This window comes from Euleptes europaea, chromosome 2, assembly GCF_029931775.1.
Source record: "Euleptes europaea isolate rEulEur1 chromosome 2, rEulEur1.hap1, whole genome shotgun sequence".
NCBI lineage: Eukaryota > Metazoa > Chordata > Lepidosauria > Squamata > Sphaerodactylidae > Euleptes > Euleptes europaea.
This window is the reverse complement of record NC_079313.1, coordinates 38,728,616-38,747,198: the sequence shown is the minus strand read 5'-3', so window position 1 is coordinate 38,747,198 and position 18,583 is coordinate 38,728,616. Positions and strand designations below refer to the sequence as shown.

General features: G+C 40.6%; 1 protein-coding gene across 4 annotated transcripts in view; it reads left to right on the top strand.

Annotated features, from left to right (window-relative positions):
• The window catches only part of NTNG1 (netrin G1), a 335,884-nt gene that overhangs the window by 256,478 nt on the left and 60,823 nt on the right, over positions 1-18,583 (top strand). For 2 of the 4 annotated variants that reach the window (XM_056844255.1, XM_056844252.1), the window contains exons 5-6: positions 10,345-10,410; positions 13,233-13,292. In XM_056844255.1, coding sequence (XP_056700233.1) covers positions 10,345-10,410; positions 13,233-13,292 — 126 coding nt within the window. The remainder of the gene's footprint in view (positions 1-10,344; positions 10,411-13,232; positions 13,293-18,583) is intronic. The other 2 variants (XM_056844256.1, XM_056844253.1) reach the window with 1 other exon arrangement.

Sequence of the window (18,583 nt, the reverse complement as noted above, 5' to 3'; positions counted from 1 at the left end):
TGGCCAGATTTATGGGACAGTGTCTAGCCAGCCAGCAATGAACAGATACAGCTCAGAGTCATCTGCATACTAATGACATCCCAGCCTGAAACTCCTGACTAGCTGAGCAAGGGGGCGCGTATAGATGTTAAAAAGCATTGGGGAGAGAATTGCCTCTTGTGAAACTCCACATAGCAAAGGGTAATGAGATCTTCTCCCCAATTGCCACCCTCTGTCCCCAGCCTTGGTGGAATGAGGTTAACTATTAAAAGACTGTCCCACATAATCCAGTGCTGGTGAGGCATTGTTAGTTTACAATTGTTAGTTTCCCAACACATTTACATTACAATTCTTTATCTTTATTTATGGGTGTGGGAGGGTTATATCTGAACTTAAAACTGAGGACTGCCATTTTTAGTATGCAGTGAGAAAAAAAACCCTGACATTATTGGAACAAAGGAACATTATTAGCACAGGGTCAAATAATCCCCACTCTAATAACAGGAAATAACCATTCTGTAAGTTTTTTTCTGCCCTGACTTGGATGGCCCAGGCTAGCCTGATCTCGTCAGATCTGAGAAGCTAAGTAGGGTTGGTCCTGGATAGTACTTGGATGGGAGACCACCAAGGAATATCAGGGTCACTATGCAGAGAAAGGCAATGGCAAACCATCTCTGTTAGTCTCTTGCATTGAAAACCTTTCAGGGGTCTCCATAAGTTGGCTGTGACTTGATGCTACTTTACCCACACACACACACACTTTTTTTCTGGCCAAGAGGTAATGGCCAGAAAATGGCAGTAAGTAAAACACTTACTGCCATTTTGCCATCCCTGAACAGTTCCTTATAACAGGTGAAAATCAACAGGTAATTTTTTTTTTAATATTGCATCTCACCTGGTTGATTCCTGTCTGCTATTCAGCTCTTGACACCACCAGAGCTGCCCGTAAAAAAGTGGTAGAACTACTTGCACTGATGATACAGAACTGAAAATACAAGGTTATAACCAACAGGAGACTGCAGAAATTACCTTAGCTGCTGCCTCTTAAATGGCATCAGGTGACCATCATAGGAATCTGAATCTGTTATTTTAAAATGTATAGTCACTGAAGGCACATATTGTGGCAACCCTACTTATGATAAGTTGGTATAGATCTAGGCAGTTCCTGGCTCGGAGACCTCCTGGGGGCCCTATGTTCAGTTCGTTACATTTCATGATAGAAGAAAGGGTAAGATGTAAATATATAAATTGTTCTTGTCTCACAGATACCCATAGTCCCCCTGATTTTTAATGATACTTTTTAAACAGATTTTTGAGATCACAGCCTGCATTTTACAGTTCTATACCTTTCTCTTCATCCTTACCTATCCTCCTGCAGTGATCTGAAAACTATTATATTATTTTTCATGCTGCTCAGGAGAAAAGGGTTCTTAACAAATTGCAGGTAATGAATGAGTGGCTATTATATACCCTGGCTATTAAAGGATTCTGTTTGAAGCCTGTTGAGAATGACTCATCCTTTCCAGGTACCTAAAGACTTCACAGGCACCCCAGAAGAATATCTGGGTGACTCAAAAGTTTTTATCCTAAAATTTAGTCATGAAATAATATGGCAAATATGAAAGACATAGAGATATTCATTGGACATCCAGATGAGAACTGGCAAAATATAAAAACCTTCATATAATAAGCACCATATTTTAACAGGAAAATATAATAATTGTAGAAGTGCAAGACTTACAAAGAATTCAGGCTGTCCTGTGGAAACAGAACTTTAATCTATAGTTCTGTGAAACTAAAGGAAAATGAATCTCTGTTTCACAAGCTGGGTTCATGTAGAAAGGTAAGGAGAGGAAAAACTACACAATTCATGTGTGACAACAGTGTTGCACTTGACACATGCCTGACAACTTATTAAAGAAATGTTAGGGTTGGATCTAAAGTGCCACAACTAAGAAGCTTTCAAACAAAGCTTTCCTACCTCTCGCCTCCTGCACAGCCTTCCAATATTCTAATCCTAGGAATCAGGGAACCCTCACAAACCACATGGGAGGACAATGTGGATGTCTGTAGCAGCAGAGGAGACTTGGCAAAAAAACACCTCTCATCTACCTACAAGTGCTGATCTGCTAGTACAAGTCCTGTTACCCACCTTTGGATCTGATTTGGATCTAATCAATTAATCACTGAATTGATAGACTATATTTGCATATAAGTAAATACTTCTAAAGAAAAAGCATACTTTTGTTTTGTTTCTGTGATGTATTCTTGAGTTACAGCCATCCTCCCTTTTAAAAGGGTGCTTGCCATCTGTTGTTTTCATAGATACTTGTATTGAAACTGATTTTTAAAAAGTCGATAGCAACAGCCCAGTTATTCAGTATCTCCTTTTTAGTTCATCAGTATGTACTCGACTTAATATATAGCTCTAATTTTAGTCATCTGCTTTTTCTACCATTAATTCGTTGAAGTCAAGTACAGGTTGAGTATCCCTTATCCCTAAATCCAAAAACTGAAATGCTCCAAAAACCAATAATTTTTGAACTGACAGGATGCCGCCCCTCAAAATTTAGACATTACTCACATTACCAACTATGTTGGTAGCTGTCGCGGCAGCGGCAGCCCCGGCAAATCAAGGCAGGAGGGAAGTTTGCTGGAAAAGGAAGTTTTCTGGTAGGCTGGGATACGGATCAAGACAGGAGGGAACAGACCTACGTGCATTGCACATCAAGGCAAATATTCCACAATATGGAAAAAATCTGAAACACTTCTGGCCCCAAGCATTTTGGATAGGGCAGTGGTCGGCAAACAGTGGCTCGCTAGCTGCATGAGGCACTTTGGCATCTTGAGTGCGGGCTCCCGAGCCACTCCGTTCCTGCCCCGGCGCAGGGCAGCTTCTTGCCTCTCCGCCCGGCTGGGCGCCTCTCGCCGCGCCTGGGCTCCTCCCACCGCCGGGACCCACCAGCGCCCGGGCTGCACATGGTGGGAGGCTCCAGAGCCCTCTCGCCCGCTCCCCGTGCTTTCCAGCAGAGTGCGGGGCTGGTGGAAGGCGGTGGCGCTTGCCCACTGACTCGTCCTCGTCCCGAGCCGTGCCAGGTCTGCAGCGCCGTGTGGCAGAGGCAGGCGGCGGGGCTTCCCTTGCGCGCGTGCGCACACTGTCCCGGCCATGCCCCCCCGCCCCCTCCCTTTCGTGAAGCTGCTGGGCGCCTTTGCCTGCAGGAAGCGCCATCTGCGTGCTCAGGGACTCAGGGCGCTTCCCCAGGCACCGTCGCCCTGGGGGCTGGGGCATGGAGCGGTGATCACCCGCTCCCCTTTGCTGAGCTCCCAGCCGGACGAGACCGAGGCCCCCTCCCTGCCCTTCTCACCCGGCTCTCTCTCCCCCCACCTCCTGCCCCCGCCCCTCCTCCAGCCCCTCTGCCTCGCTTAGGGCCGGGCGAAGCTCGCAGCAGTGAAAGGAGAGTCTGGGGAGCCGGCTCAGCTGCCTCCCCTTCGCCCTCCTTCCTTCCCTCCCTCCCCGGTGGCGGCTGCAGAAGTAGCGGCTGCGCCGGAGAGCGTCGCCAAAGAGCTGCCTGGGCTAGGCAGGCGAGGAGCCAGGGCCGAAGGGGGCAGCCGAGCGGCGGCTGGGCGAAGGAAGGGGGCAGAGGAGAGAGGAACATGCTCGGGCAGAGGCACGAGAGAGCCAAAAGGGGGACTTGCGGTGGCAGGACACGTGTGGCCCATCTGCTGCCAAAGGCTGGGCAGAGGTCTCCCCTCCGCTTGCGGCGTCAATGCATTGCATTGACTCAAGAATTGTGAGAACCAGATAGCCGCTATCTGGTTCTCACAATTCTTTAGTCAATACTTTTATGTTAAAGAGGAAGCAGGACATAATGAAAACCATTTCAAAGGTACCTTTTTATTTTTCCCTGTTCTGAACAAGGTTACTGCCATGCAGTTTGCATAGCTTGAACTTGCCCTTAAATGGCTATGAGGTGTGGGGACACTGAAGGAAACAAGAGGTTAGCCAGGGTCAGATTAAGGCATGCTGGATTAAGATACCCATGACATGTCAAAGTTAAAATGCTCCATAGCATTATCCCCCCAAATGGTAATTTTGTCTTTTTAGTCATTTGTTTGTATTTAGTGGCCCTCAAAATCTGCCACCCCAAACTATAGCTCACTGTAAATCTGATGAAATCAAAATATGGAGCCCAAGGGTACTACACAAAGCCTTCTGTGGGTTATATGTTTATGTTTACTGCATGCATGTATTCCAGGTTCAGATCAAAATGGGTGCATAAACACTCTGTACATACACACCGTGTAGCACAAAGTTGCTTCTAAAAATGGCACCCTCACGTTGACTCCAATGCCTCTGCCCCATAACAAGTAGGACTGTTTCCCCTTTATTTTCCATGTTTCCCTAACCCCTGAATCGGCGGGGGCGCATTGCACCAGAATAAAAGACTCAGGCGCTTATGGATACCTTACTTACAATTTAATTTTTATCAATAAATAAGATCATTATTAAGTATGATATCAAGTTTTATTCAGTGTACCTATAGTTTAATTAAGACTTAAAACTTTAATTAAAGTTTATTAAGTTAATAAACAGTGTACCTACCTACATAGTTTAAGTTTAAGAAATTTGGCTCTCAAAAGAAATCTCAATCATTGTACTGTTGATATTTGGCTCTGTTGACTAATGAGTTTGCCAACCACTGGGATAGGGGATACCCAACCTGTATTGCCGAAGTCTCAGTATTGGTACCTTTTAAAAATATTAAATAAAGTTCAAGGTAACATATTTTCATAAACAGAAAAGCAATCACGTATAGAATCATAGAATAGAAGCATAGAATCATATAACTAGAAAGAAAGGCCAGCTTTAATATTTTAATTTTGTTCCCCTATTATACTAAAGTGCTGGAGACAAAATAGCTTTGAAAAATAAAGTATTAACTTAACCTGCAGTTTACCTATAAAAATCCACCCTTATTGATTAAAATTTACCTATTAATTAGCCAAAATTGTAGTCAGCTGTTAGCACAATCCAAACAGAAATACATTTTTCCAATCCCATTGGCTTCAGTGGACTTCAGTGTTCACCTCTGCTTATGATGGCATTGTAACAGTGCCAATCTATGCAGAGCTACTTCAGTCTACACTCATTGATTTCAGTGGACTTACTGGCCTAATTCTACATAGAATTGCACTGTAAACTAGTTCAGTGTTTGTAGCCTTAAAAATAAATCTGTTCCTTCTTGAGAAAACAGGTATTTTTAATGACAGTAAAATTTGTAAATGCAAAGAAAACCCAAGAGAACAGTATCAGAGAGAACCTTTGTAAATCATACATGAGGTTTCTGAATTTGCTGGTTAACAGATGTATATATCATAGTCTCGTGGATTTTCGTAATAGCTGCTCCCACAAAAATATATTTAAGAATGTAGTCTAGATACATTTCTGCCAACTAGTATGTCAGTTGTAGAAGAGTGGCATTTCTGCCTTGCTTGAACTACAATTAGTTGTTGCTGAAAAAACACTGTTTTCCCTCCTACTACACTTACAAAACTCTACCCAACTTAGTTAGGGCTTATGGGGCAGAATTAATTTCTTAGTAAGGGATGTTTTGTGTGTTGGGGAAACAAAATGACATGGTGAACTAAAACATCATATTCTTCTCTATCACTAGCAGTCCAAATATAGCAAGAAAGTTATACAATAAACAGAGCAGGAAAGAAGACCACGGGCCATTTATTCATGGTAATTAGCAGCATGTTCCAGGATGAATTGCCCCGCATATTTTTTTTGAATTTTACATGCTAAAACGTCATTCCAGAAGTGACTGCGAAGCCGGCGCAGACCTGCTTCACATTACTAAAGAGCTCACTTAACACAATCTTTGGGGTTTGCCAAGAAGAATCCTCCTCAAAAAACCATGCAAAACAATAACGGCGCATTAGCTATACACATGCTAATGACTATGCTGACAGGAACAAAGGAGCAGGCGAGTGGTGGGGGTGGAATTTCTCCTTTTGCGGGGACTGTGAATAGGAATTTTTAAAGTTGCATTTAAAAAGTGAGCTTTGAGTGATCATCAAAACTGACCATGAATAAATGGCCCAAAAGTTCTGTCTTGTTGCAGGAGACATTGTACAAATAGGCCTGTTGTTCTGCCAAGGTAGGGGTTCTTTTGGATTTGGAGGCAATAAATACACCAGTAGGTGAAGGAAAAGCAATGCTTTATTTACAAAACAAAGCATTCAGCAGGCACACAAAATAGTATTTATACCTTACAAGAGCTTATCTCCCCTTCAGCTGCTAGGAGCTCCGAGTACAGCAGCAAGAGAGACCCCGGGTCATCGGTCAGTTCACACAGCATCCGGATCCTGATCTGTGTTGAAGCTCCCCCTTCCAGGTTTTCGACCTTGGGTTTTGATCACTCAGGCCAGATACCTTAATAGGTTGATTCAGTGCACCTGGCTCACATCCCTTCATTCCTGATCATGCATATCATGATCTTGAGCTAATGTAATGGTAAACAACTTAGAAGCCTAATCAATCTAAGATTACACCTGGTACACAGGGCTCCCGTTTCGTAAGGAGGAAAGAAAACAAACTATGCTTAATAGATCAGCATTCTTTACAGAGCGAATATAAGGAAATGAGACATGTCAACCTGAACTCCTCGCAGTACAATAATCTTCCGCATGTTTCCAATACACCTGTTGCATGGCATGGTGGATATATAGCAGCCTACTTTTTGAGCACTCACTCCATGCTCTGTGAAGCATTGCGTTTCTTAGCGTTTTGTGGATAATAGCAAGCCAGTTAACATTCTGGCAGGAAATGCAGCAATGACAAGGTAGTCAGCAGAGGTTTGCATGGAGAATAAAAGGAACAACTTCACAACACCCTACACAATACCAAGTCAGTTAAAAAAAAGCGGAAGAGGAAGGCTTCCTTCTCACTTCCAAAGAAGAAATTATGCACAGTTAAACCAGAGCTCAGTGCATTTATATTTAGAATAACAAAAGTTACGAGTGAAATGAAAATTCAGAAGATTGTGTCCTTGCAATATATATAGAAATATATATCTTCATTTGCATGTAAGTGCCCCAAACATACAGTCCAAAGTTTCAGTGAAGTTGTAATATCCATGAAATTAATCAGAAAGCCTTTACAAGTCACTGCTTTGCAGCCTATAATGAAGCTTCTGAGCTTTTAAAAACCAGCTGTAGCGATTTTCCATGGACCCTCTCTGTTCTTTCAGCTGCCACCTCTCTAAACAGAGCATATTGGATAACATAACCAGTAGTTTAGCTAACTGGAAGGAGATACAATAAGGTAGTGATTTATCATAACTGTTGAAATGGGGCAAGGACTGGATGTAAGGAAAAACCTTATTGTCTTGAGTAAAGGGAAGACAGGCAGGAAAATTAGCCAACTGGTTAAAAAAATGAAATGATTATGTGCTATCTTGCCAAAATTCAATTTAATTAAATTCATATTTCAGTTAAAATCTTTGAAAACATTTCTGGGTGCAAATTGTGCATTTCAAAGTATTTATTGTATTGTGAACATTTCTTGAGTTTGGGATTTATGTAGCAAAATCCTAATTTTGGTATTCAATATTGTCTTGATACTTCAATTTTAAAAAAATAGAATTTAGATTTTTAAAAAGATTATTTTTAGGAATTCCATATTTGAGCAGTATACCTTTGTCAATATGGTTGTGCATAAGTGAAATCTGTACATAATTAGAAAGTTTTTGTGAAGAAATCCTAAGAACACTTTCTTAGGGATGAGCCCCATTGGTTAGACCTAAGTAGTATTCTCAGTAGACCTGCTTACTCTTCAAGAAAGGAATTTGAATGCAAGACTTTTTAAAAAATGAATTCTATATCATCTATTTACCCCAAGTCACCCAACTATACATTAAAGTCTATTGACAGCCCTTTCCCAGTTCTGCCAATGTGGTGGGGCATATATGTCTAGAATTTTCATCCACCTCTGATTTTGAGTTCCTGATCCAAATAACCTCCATCATCAGTTTAGAAACTCGTTTTAAAATGTAGTGATTCTGGGTCTACTGAAATCAATAAGAAACATCAGCAAATACCTTTGGATTCATACTGAGGTGAGAAATTAATGGGTTGGATCTTGCAATCGATGAGTGCAATGATTGTGGGATCTTCCCTGCCTTCCCCTTTCTTCTGGCACCCTTTCTAGGCCCAGGAAACTTTATTCCTGATTAGAGGGATTTGCATGTGCATGTACAGTCAGGAGAAGGATGCGAAATTGTTCCTTTTCTGCCTTCTGGGATCAGAGTGTCACTCACACAAGAGGGAATAAACCTTCCTGGGAGGTGGTGGAAAAGGCTCTGGGAGTGATGGAAGGATGGGGAAGTTCTCAGACCATCAGCATCTTCCACTGTCAGTTCTCAGGATCCAAGCTATTGTTTTTTTAAATGAAAATTTTTAAAAAATCACTAAAAACCAAAACAGTTCTTAAGAAATGTGAAAAATTCTAGTAGTGATTTTCTTTCTGATTTCTGTGTGACACATGTGCAGGATCAAATAAATGTGGCCTTAGCTGATCATGTATGAGTAGATTTCCCCCCCTGTTTTTGTATAGATTGGCTATGATACAAAAATATAGGAACTTTTTCTTTCATGAAAAGTAATGGCTTGGGAACCCGGTCCACTTATTCCAAAAAAGAATATCATTTTCAGTAGCCAAATCATAAAACAGTAGATGTGGCTCTGTCTCGCTTCCAGGACCTTGAAAGGGGAAAGTATTAAATAATTTTGCTATTTTAGTCTCATATTATAACCTGACGTACAAAGTACTGTTTTAAATTAAATTAGAGATACTGTGGATTTTAAGCTGCTACTGGATGTAGCACACCAATGACTGGCTGCCGGCACCATGGAACTGTGTACCAGCACATGCTGCCACCTTCTCTACAAGGCTTGATCACACTTGCCCATTGATCACTTGATCACAGCACAGAATAGATAGTAGACCTCTTCAAATAGCATTGTCTAAATTGATTTAAATGCACATAGAGGGGGAACAGGAATAAGTATAAGTACACTGGTCCACGGCTAAGCATGATCACTGGGTTGTGAATGCACCTTATACACATGTTCACTCTGTTCCTGTGATTGAAAATATTCAATGTAGTGTTCATGATCTTGGGGGGCAGAACATACACACTTTGTATGAATATAGATTCCATGAGCATGACCTGACAATCACACATAAGTGATGGGTGGGATAAACACACTTTTTCTTGCTCCCCCTTTCTGAGTGTAGAAATTAGTGTGTGTCTGAAAAAGACGTATGTGAATCAGAGATAATGCTGTAGAGAAAACTTCCATATCACCTCAGATGAAGACTCAGTTCATACATATAGCTCCCAGTCTTCAAAGACACAACATTCAAACTCACAGGATCCAGATTGTGTATATGTAAGTGTGAACCAACCCCTAGTGCCTGAGAATCCTTCTGGTATGTAATGGGATGCACACAAAAAGGAAGAGAATGGGTGACTCCTTGTGTAGAACTGTTTCTTCAACAGAGTGCCACAGAATTTTGGATTGCGCATATTATGTAGTAAAATGTGGATGCTTCGGGAGACATTATGTTTTCTACAAAGGTCTTATATGTGAATGATTGCTATTCCAACAATTTAACAGAGGAGCTCATTGATATATCTCCAATTTAAATTGAAAAAAGTACTGCATTTTTAAAAAATATTTTGTATTTACTGTATTATAGCTCACTATAATGTGTATTATCAACAAAGGTCAAAATCACATTTTTTTAAGCAAAAGAAACAGGGCCTTTGGCATTGTCAATGGTGGCCTTGATAGGCACTTATATCTAGTACATATATCCATTTGGATTATACAAAACATTGTCAGTGAATTTGTTAGAGATACAGGTGAACTGGTGGAATAATTGCATGTGGTCTGAAAGATAGGAAGAGGAACTTCCTCACCTTCTCCCTCCCTAAATGGCATCTGTGGTGAAGAGGTTCACAGTCACAGACTTCTCTGCAGTGAATGAGAAAATTCCAGTTAATCAGCCCCTGTTATTCATATTTCAGCATCAAAATTATTACTATAAAATTATACAAAAGACAAAGTGCTACATATACACACATATTTGTAAATGTCCATTCAGTGTTTTGGGAATCATCAATTGCTTGTTCTTGTTCAATGTGGTAGTGATGTATTGTCCAAGTGTGTCATAGACAAAGCCCAGTAATGGATGTTTGTGCTTTATGTGTTTTGCCATACACATCTGTTTAGAAAAAAAATATTTTATCACAGATGTAAATAACAAATCCTAATTTCTCCTGATATATGCAGCTCCTCCAAAGTTTGATAGGATATTGCCGAATATATCTTCCCTTGGGGTTTCTAACCCAAATCAAGGTAGGATTCTGTAAAATTCCTGCTAGTCTAAAATAACTTTAACTGCTTTCATTCAATCTCAGATGATGGCAACAAATACCTTTTTTCCCTCTTTCTCTCTCTCTATTGGGGCTAAGAACAAGATATACTGTCCAAACAACCTGCTGAGAATTATTATCATACAAATGAATCTTACATGAAAAGTCTTTATATAACATGTACAGATTTTACTCACCAAAGTTATAAGCACTTTTATTGCTTAAATCCCTGGAGAAGACTGGAATTGTATAGGCATCATGGTTTGCTTTATAAATAAGTTTTGAGACTTTCTGAGTGCCAGGGATTTCCTTTGTCTCCATCAAATCATTTCTTAATGTCTTTCTCTTCTGTTTTGTTTTGTTTTTTAATTGAGATGAATGTTATTTCAGTTGGTATTCAGCTCCAAGGCTGCATTGAAACAGAAGGACTTACGGTGTTGGAAGCAGAACCATATTCTCAGGGAATTTCTTTGAACAATGCAGCTTTTTCAAAAAGCAGAGCTCTGCTTCCTTTTTCAGGAGGTCAGGTCACTTTGTAGGATGTTTCCCATATTCTTTTTTTCGAGCTTAAAGCGTTACATTTCCACTAGCACTGACAGCAATCTCTCTCTCTCTGAAATCCCTAGTGCACTGGTTCCACATCTGAATTCCAATGACATTCACACGCAAAAAATTTACTGACAAGACTGGCATGATGATTATTCCAGAAAGGAACGGAGTCAGTTTTTTAAAAAGACAAGCAATGAATGATATAGCAAACTGGCATTTTTAACTTTACGTTCCTACAGTGACTTTGTACAGCAAATTCTTTCGGTCAGATGTAAACCTGCTTGTTATTTCACATAAACTTGTTTCCCCTCCCCTAAAAAATAATATACGTTTATAGCTTGCTATCATTATACACAGGATGTTCCTTTTAAACTCTAATGAATGCAGAAGCAGGAGGAAATGAGCCAAAGAGGATCCAGGAAATAGCTTCTAAGCTAAACAAAATGTATTAGCAATTTGTTGAAGAGTTAAAATGGAAGGGCTGCAGTCTTAGCCCTCAATCGAAAGGATGAAATTGAGACTGTCCTAGATACATACATTACTAACCACTAGAACTGCCTTAATCATGGTATCCATATTATATTTTACAAGTTTTTCATATGGCCCTTGAAGATATGTAAAATAACATCTCCACTCAACAGCTCTCCATGAAGATTGGCCCTGAATTCCAGAGAACATTATTTATTATGCATTTTACAATCAATTGACTATTGATGATATTGGTGATAATGAGTGAATCAAGATACATTTAGCATTTCAATTGCTTTTCCTTAATGAACAAATGGCATTGCAAAGCATCTAAGTTGTAATATAGGTGCCCAGGGGAGGCAACAAAATGCAATAAGTTTCAAGTTGCCTTGCCTATGGTCAACTAGGAAAGTCAAAGCAAAAAACAAATATTGTCATAATAGTGAAGGGGCTTGCTAATACAGCAGTGCAAATATCATAGAGCCCCAACCAAACCACTCAGTGTAACCAGCACTGTCACGTCTTATAACACAGATTATAGTTTGTATAAGGGATGCCCTGACTAAATTTGTTTTCTCTTTTACCACCACCACCACAAGATTTATGCCATCAGAGCAAACAGCACTGTCCATATCTTAGCCAGTTTATATGTAACGCATGAACATCTCTCACACACACTGTATTGCTAAAGCTGGTGGTTTTTTCAGTTAAAGCCAATTCACATGTAAACACCTTTTTTTATATGCGTATAAGCTTCACTGGATCAAGACACCTAAACAGTGTGGGGGTTAAGATATGGAAGATATAAGAAAATTCCAGACTCTGCCAGGATGTGTAAATGTGCCCTGGGGGAGATTGAAAGTATTGACCATATGCTCTTGTATTGTCCATTTTATTGTGGAATTTTTGCGGTCTTTTTAGATCCTTTCTTTCAAATCATGTAGATCAAGCTGATGATAGTAAGATCAAATTGTGGGGGTTAAGCTTCTGAAATACATATTTTTCCAAACAGAAGTGTATATATATTCCGTATGGTCACATTTTAATTGATTAGTCATGGCCACTCTGTTCTCTGTTTTTAAAATAACATGTGCAGACTCTCTCATACTTCACAGCCAACAGGAAAAGTAAGATCCCTAGATATCCCTGTTTCATTTTATATACCATATACACCCCAACTGGCGCCAATGTTCATATTTTGTAGATTTTTTTAATCCACCACTTTCAATATTAGGCCTCCCATCTGATCTTACCTTTAGTGGTATGGAAGCCACTGCAGCAATTTTGTCAAAAGTTCCAAGTGACATGGAAGAAATCAATACTCTGACTCCTCCTTATGCCTTTATTCCTTTCTGGAAACTGGGGCAATGCTGCCATGGGAAAAAGTCATGGCACTGACCCCATTTTATGACCCCATTATATTTCCAACATTAACGAGCAGCACAGGGAATAGTCATTTTGCATTGGCTTGCAATATGGCAATATTGGAATGGAATCTAAGAGAGTTCCTACTCCGTTGCAATCACCAGTCCTGTCTTTTCCTTTAAGAACAGTCAACAACATTTCAAGGATGCATTTGGCTACCACTGCTCACAGATAAATACATTGAAAATAGCAGGTTTGGTTCCTGAACAGAGCTTATTGGATTGTGCTCAAACATCTTCATTCCTGTTGAGCTTTATGCAGGCAGATTTAAAAATAACAATGTTATCCTATTTTTTTATCAAATGATTTCTTCCTATCTGAAGTTTTCTAATTTCCTTTTTCATTTTTTTTAAACCTATCCAGTTGGTCCAAAATTATCTTTGTCTACTGTTTCTTCTATTCAAGTTGCAAACCACAAGAGAGGTAGGAATTCTTGCATTCATACAGTGATTTCCTAGCATTTGTTTTGTGTTGTGAAAAAGATTGCACTGTATGAATCTGGAATATCTGTGGTGTGTACCTAGTATCATTCCATTAGTGGGGGATGCACAAATAAAAAACAAATGGAAGATGTATTTATTTACTTTAATTATATCCCGCCTTTCACCCCAATGGGGACCCAAAGTGGCTTAGGTCATTCTCCTCTCCTCCTTTTTATCCTCACAACTACCCTGTGAGGCAGGTTAGGCTGAGATTGTGTCACTGACCCAAGGTCACCCAGCAAGCTTCTATGATATGAGTGGGGATTCGAACCTGGATTTCCCAGATCCTAGTTTGACACTTCAACCATTACACCATGCTGATTTAAGTATTGCTCCTGTAAAACACACACACACACACACACACAAATGTGACTCATAGTCTGTATCTGCTTTCACATAAGACAGCAACCTCCACATTGTTTATGTGATCAAATGTGACTGACATTCTGACAGTGTAAAAATGAATGTTTGATAGATTGATACCTTAGCTATTAATTTGCTAGTGTAAATTGGGAAATATAATCTGGTCTGCTAAGGACAGGTTCACATATGTTTTGAGGACCAAATATTCCATTTCAAAAGCATCATCTTTGAACGCTGCACCTCATATATACCATTCTTTTACATTTCTATATCTTGACCACACTTTATTTGGAAACAAGGCACACAATCAATCCTCAAATAAGACCCATTGAAATGACTGCGAGTAGTGGTTTTACCAGTTTCCGTCATTTCAGTGGAGCTCAAGAAGAGATCTGCAACACCCATACTTTAAATGTTACCAGTAAGAACTCTCTTAGCTTCTCTTGTAATTCTTCAGATAATTGCCTCTTAAGGAACCTCCATAAACACCTTAAATTTTTTACTTTAGGCAAAATTTTGGTGGAAACTCTCAGCTTCAATATCCCAAGAGGTTGTGTGAATTCCATATGAATTCCGTTATTATATCAAAATAATGGTATTGTATTGACATTTTTAAGCACAATAGCCATGGCAGTTCCCAGACGGATAACCTCAGCTGAGCATCTGTCAGTCACAGACTGGAAATGTTTTGCCATTTTCCCCTTATCATTTTATGTGCTTAAGTATATAATATAAAAGAGTCATAGATTTATACAAATTATCTCTATATTTAAGAAGTCAAAATAAAGTGTTTACATTTGTCTATATAAACAGTGATGTTGGTTTGTGTAAGGATGTTCCAGAACATGCCCTGGTCCACTGCATTTCCTTGGGGCTGAACAGAAGGGCAGTGCATATGCTCTGTTTCAAGTACAATTCTATCCCACTGCCAGAATTGCTGAAGCTCAGTAGCTTAGGCCACCATAATTCTGTTTTGTAGTATCTCTTTCTGTTATGTCAAAGTGGCTTCCTGTTCCTGATTAGGGTTTTTTTAAGTTCTGAATTTCTTGAGACACTGTTTTGCTGGTAAAACATGTTCCAGGAAACAACGACAGGGCAACTCTAGTGGTTCTTAGGCCATCTGACATTAGTTTAGCACTGTGGGTATCATTGCTGTTTTTCTATGTTATAGGATCACCTATGACAGAAGCTACAGGTCACATGGAAGGAACCCACAATGCAGTTCCTTCAACACCTGCATTTCCCTTCCTCCTGTTGGAGCTGGACAGTACTAGTGTGGAGACTAACTCTGATGAAGCTGTAGGTGGTAGTTCAAGGGGTTTACAGCAACGTCATTTTTTGTCCATTGTTACCTGCAGGCTTCCCTCAAACTCCCTAATTGGCTTATCCGTTCTGTTCAGAAGCAAATGAGCCATAGCTGCAATTGCCCTAGTGCAGAGGGTGGTTTTAGGTCCCAGCACCCAACACATAAAACCTTGGTTGACCCATAAAGCTCTAACACTAAGAAGAAGAAGAGTTGGTTTTAGACTCCGCTTTTTATGCTGGCCTTTGGCTGTAATAAAATAAATGGTTTATACCCTGTTTTTCTCTACTGTAAGGAGTATCAAAGCGGCTTAAAATTGCCTTGCCTTCCCCCCCCCCACAGGCACCTTGTGGGGTAGGTGAGGGTGAGAGAGTTCTGAGAGAACTGTAACTAGCACAAGGTCAATCAGCAGGCTGCATGTGGAGGAGTGGGGAATCAAACCCGCTCATGTTTGATTCTGCCGCTCATGTGAAGGAGTGGGGAATCAAACCCAGTTCTCCAGATTAGAGTCTGCTTCTCTTAACCACTACACCATGCTGGCTACATTTCTTTATGTTGTCTCCAGGTTATGTGGGAGGAGCTCAATATTTCCAGTTCTTAATTTAAATGTACCATTTTCCTAGTCATCTTGGTGGATTGTTTCCAGTGTGTGATTTTGTTCTAGCAGTGTAATTGTGTTCATGTTATTGCAACAGGTTATAGAAATTGGCAGTTTTTGATTATTATTTATTATTGAACCCATTTATAATTCACACGTCTTGTCCCCTGTCAATGAGGGCTTAGTCTACATCCAAATAAAACTGGATAATTTTAGGAATGGATATGTTATTTGATTCCAAAGGGCACTATCTAGCCATAGTTAAGCACTTTTACATCCCATTGATTTCAGCAGGAAAGTAAAACATGTGCTTAAATCTCTCCTGTTAAAATCAATGGAACATAAAAGTGTTTGAAATTGGGATTCTCAATACTATTGACATCTTATGGTAGCGGAGGTTGTCTAGTTCTATGTGATTGTTGATTTTTAATGCTTCTCTTTATTATGTTATTTTAGAAAGCAGTGTGCTAAGATTTTGTCTCTTTTTTAATGAACATTTAAAATTATCTTTTGATTTGCCATTAAGAAACAGATTGTTGCTAGTTGGCAAAGCAAAGAAAACTATTTGCAATATAGCTTTAGAGTTTGGCAAACATTATTTGATGTGTGTTTAGTATCTGATGATGCCGGTATGATAGGAAGTGGTTCCATTGTAGCAAAATGCATATCCCATTAGCATGGGTCCTGAGATGCTCAGTAGAAAGGCAGGCATATAAATGTTTTAAATAAATAATTATATAAATAAATATGGAAGAAATTAGCACTGGATGCATGCCCCTCCCCATTGATATATAAATAGACCTGCAAGATTCCTGCATAGACCTGCATCTTGGATAGAGCATCAATCCCTTTACTATCCTGAGACTGATGGAAGTTCTATGGGCTACCATTTCTATTGGCAAGTGAACCATGTGAGTTGGGCAACAGGTTTTTCACCCAGTTCCTAGGCAGGGGAATTGTAATGTGTCTCTTTTCTATACCAGCTTGACAATGGTGTGGGAGGATATGACATCAAATACCTTACCCGGTATTTCCCTTAATAGGGAAATAATTTCCCTTAATCTATTTCCCTTAATAGATGCTACTAGAGTGATGTGGGTGGGATTCAGGTAAACCTACATCTCAGGTATCTACTCTTAGCCCGAGCACTTTAGTTCTCATCTCTCCAAGCAGCAATGCATTGCAGAATACACAGTTTGGGGCCCCATCCTGTGCCCTGTGTTATGGTAGGAATTGAGTTGTGGGTTGTCCTCATTTCTAGTGTAGAATCTGAATCAGACATCACCTGCACAGGTCTTGAGGAGAACCCACAACAGATGTTTGACCATTACACAAGATGGGGACCCCCAGACTCAACCTGCATATTTTGTAATATGTAAAGAGAAAAGCACCAAACCTTTCATTATTATCTAAACCAGCTATTTATTGAACTCCAAGTCTGTGCCAGCTTTAGTCTCCTTCTCCTTAGCTTCAGTATTCTTCCTAGGGGACCAAGGCAATCCATGAATGACTGGCAATGCCACTGGGGCTCAGCTTTCTCCTAGTGGGTTGTATCCAGTCTAACATTTCTGCAGATGCAATGATTTCTACACATAAAGCATAATTTTCCCCTCCCCCCTCTGGCAGAAGTCCAAAATGACAAAATGAGGGAGGAGGTGGCAAAATCATGCTCTGTTAGTAGAAATATGTGTGTGGGACTCCTGAAACATCTAATTTGGAAGTAAGGCAGTGTGTCTGACCAAGGCAGTGTGTTCCCCCCCCCCCACACACACACACACCTACCAACTACACCTACCAACAGATAGATGTTGCAGGGGGGCTGGCACTCAGAACCAAAAGGTTGCATATCCCAATTCTGTGTACCCCTTTGGCACACCTTCACACTTTTATGCTGTTTCATAAAGTCTTAATATTTTCTCAAAAGCAATGTGCTAAAGAGAAGCGATGATGTTTAGGTGTTCTGATGCAGGTCTGTATTTTGAACTAAGTCAACCACTACTCCTCCCTCCTAGCAGCTCTTTCCCTGATGCTTTTATTTGACACTTACCTGTTGTGCTGTGCAACTGGGATTTTGCTCACTGCAGCAAGTGAGGGAAAATGGCAAAGGGAGCCGGTGGAAGGAGTTGCAGCTCTGTCAGGCCCATGCCCAGTGCCAGAGTTGCAGACTGGCTTCTCTAATATGATTGTGTTATCAATTTTACTTATGAGAGAGGTGACTTCAGATGGGATGAACAAACTATGCCGAGGTCATCATGCAGACATTTCCACTAGTGAATATTGCTTGTCTCATCCAGATGGAATCTTACATATGAATTCTGCTAATTCATTTTATTTAGCTTTCCTGTGTACAATCCCATATGGATGAAACAAACCAATAGTGCCAGATCATGCATCAGGCCAGTTGCACTTCTTTCATCATGTTCAATACTGTATTAAGCCAGAGTCACTAACAGGACAAGTCTGAATGACAAGAAAAAATGTGATAAATTGCTGAGTGGTTCTGTCACTTTAAAGATCCATTAATTGGCCATTAATTAGCAGTATGTCTTAGAGCAGGGGTGTCGAACTCATTTGTGAGGAGAGCCGGATCTAAAATCAATGTCTCTTGGTTGGGCCAAAGATGGGTGGCCTCCGTGGGGGGGGGAGTTCCCATTGGGAAGCTTCCCCCCTTCACAGAGGCCAGGTCTACCCATTGGTTTCTATGGGCCACCATAAAAACCAATAGGTAGACCTGGTCTCTATGGGAGTCTCAGACAGGAGGCCAGGTCCACTGCAATGCAAACCAATGAGTAGACCTGGCCTCTGTGTGGGGGGGAGGAGAAAGTCCCCATCAGGAGGCCAGGTCTACTGCCATGCAAGCAGTGGCCTGGCAGCACCCAAGAGAGGGGGCGGGGAAGGTGATCCTGTCCCCCGCTGGGGCCAGGAGCACCCAGGAGAGGGGAGAGGGATTTCGGGAAAGGTGCGGCCA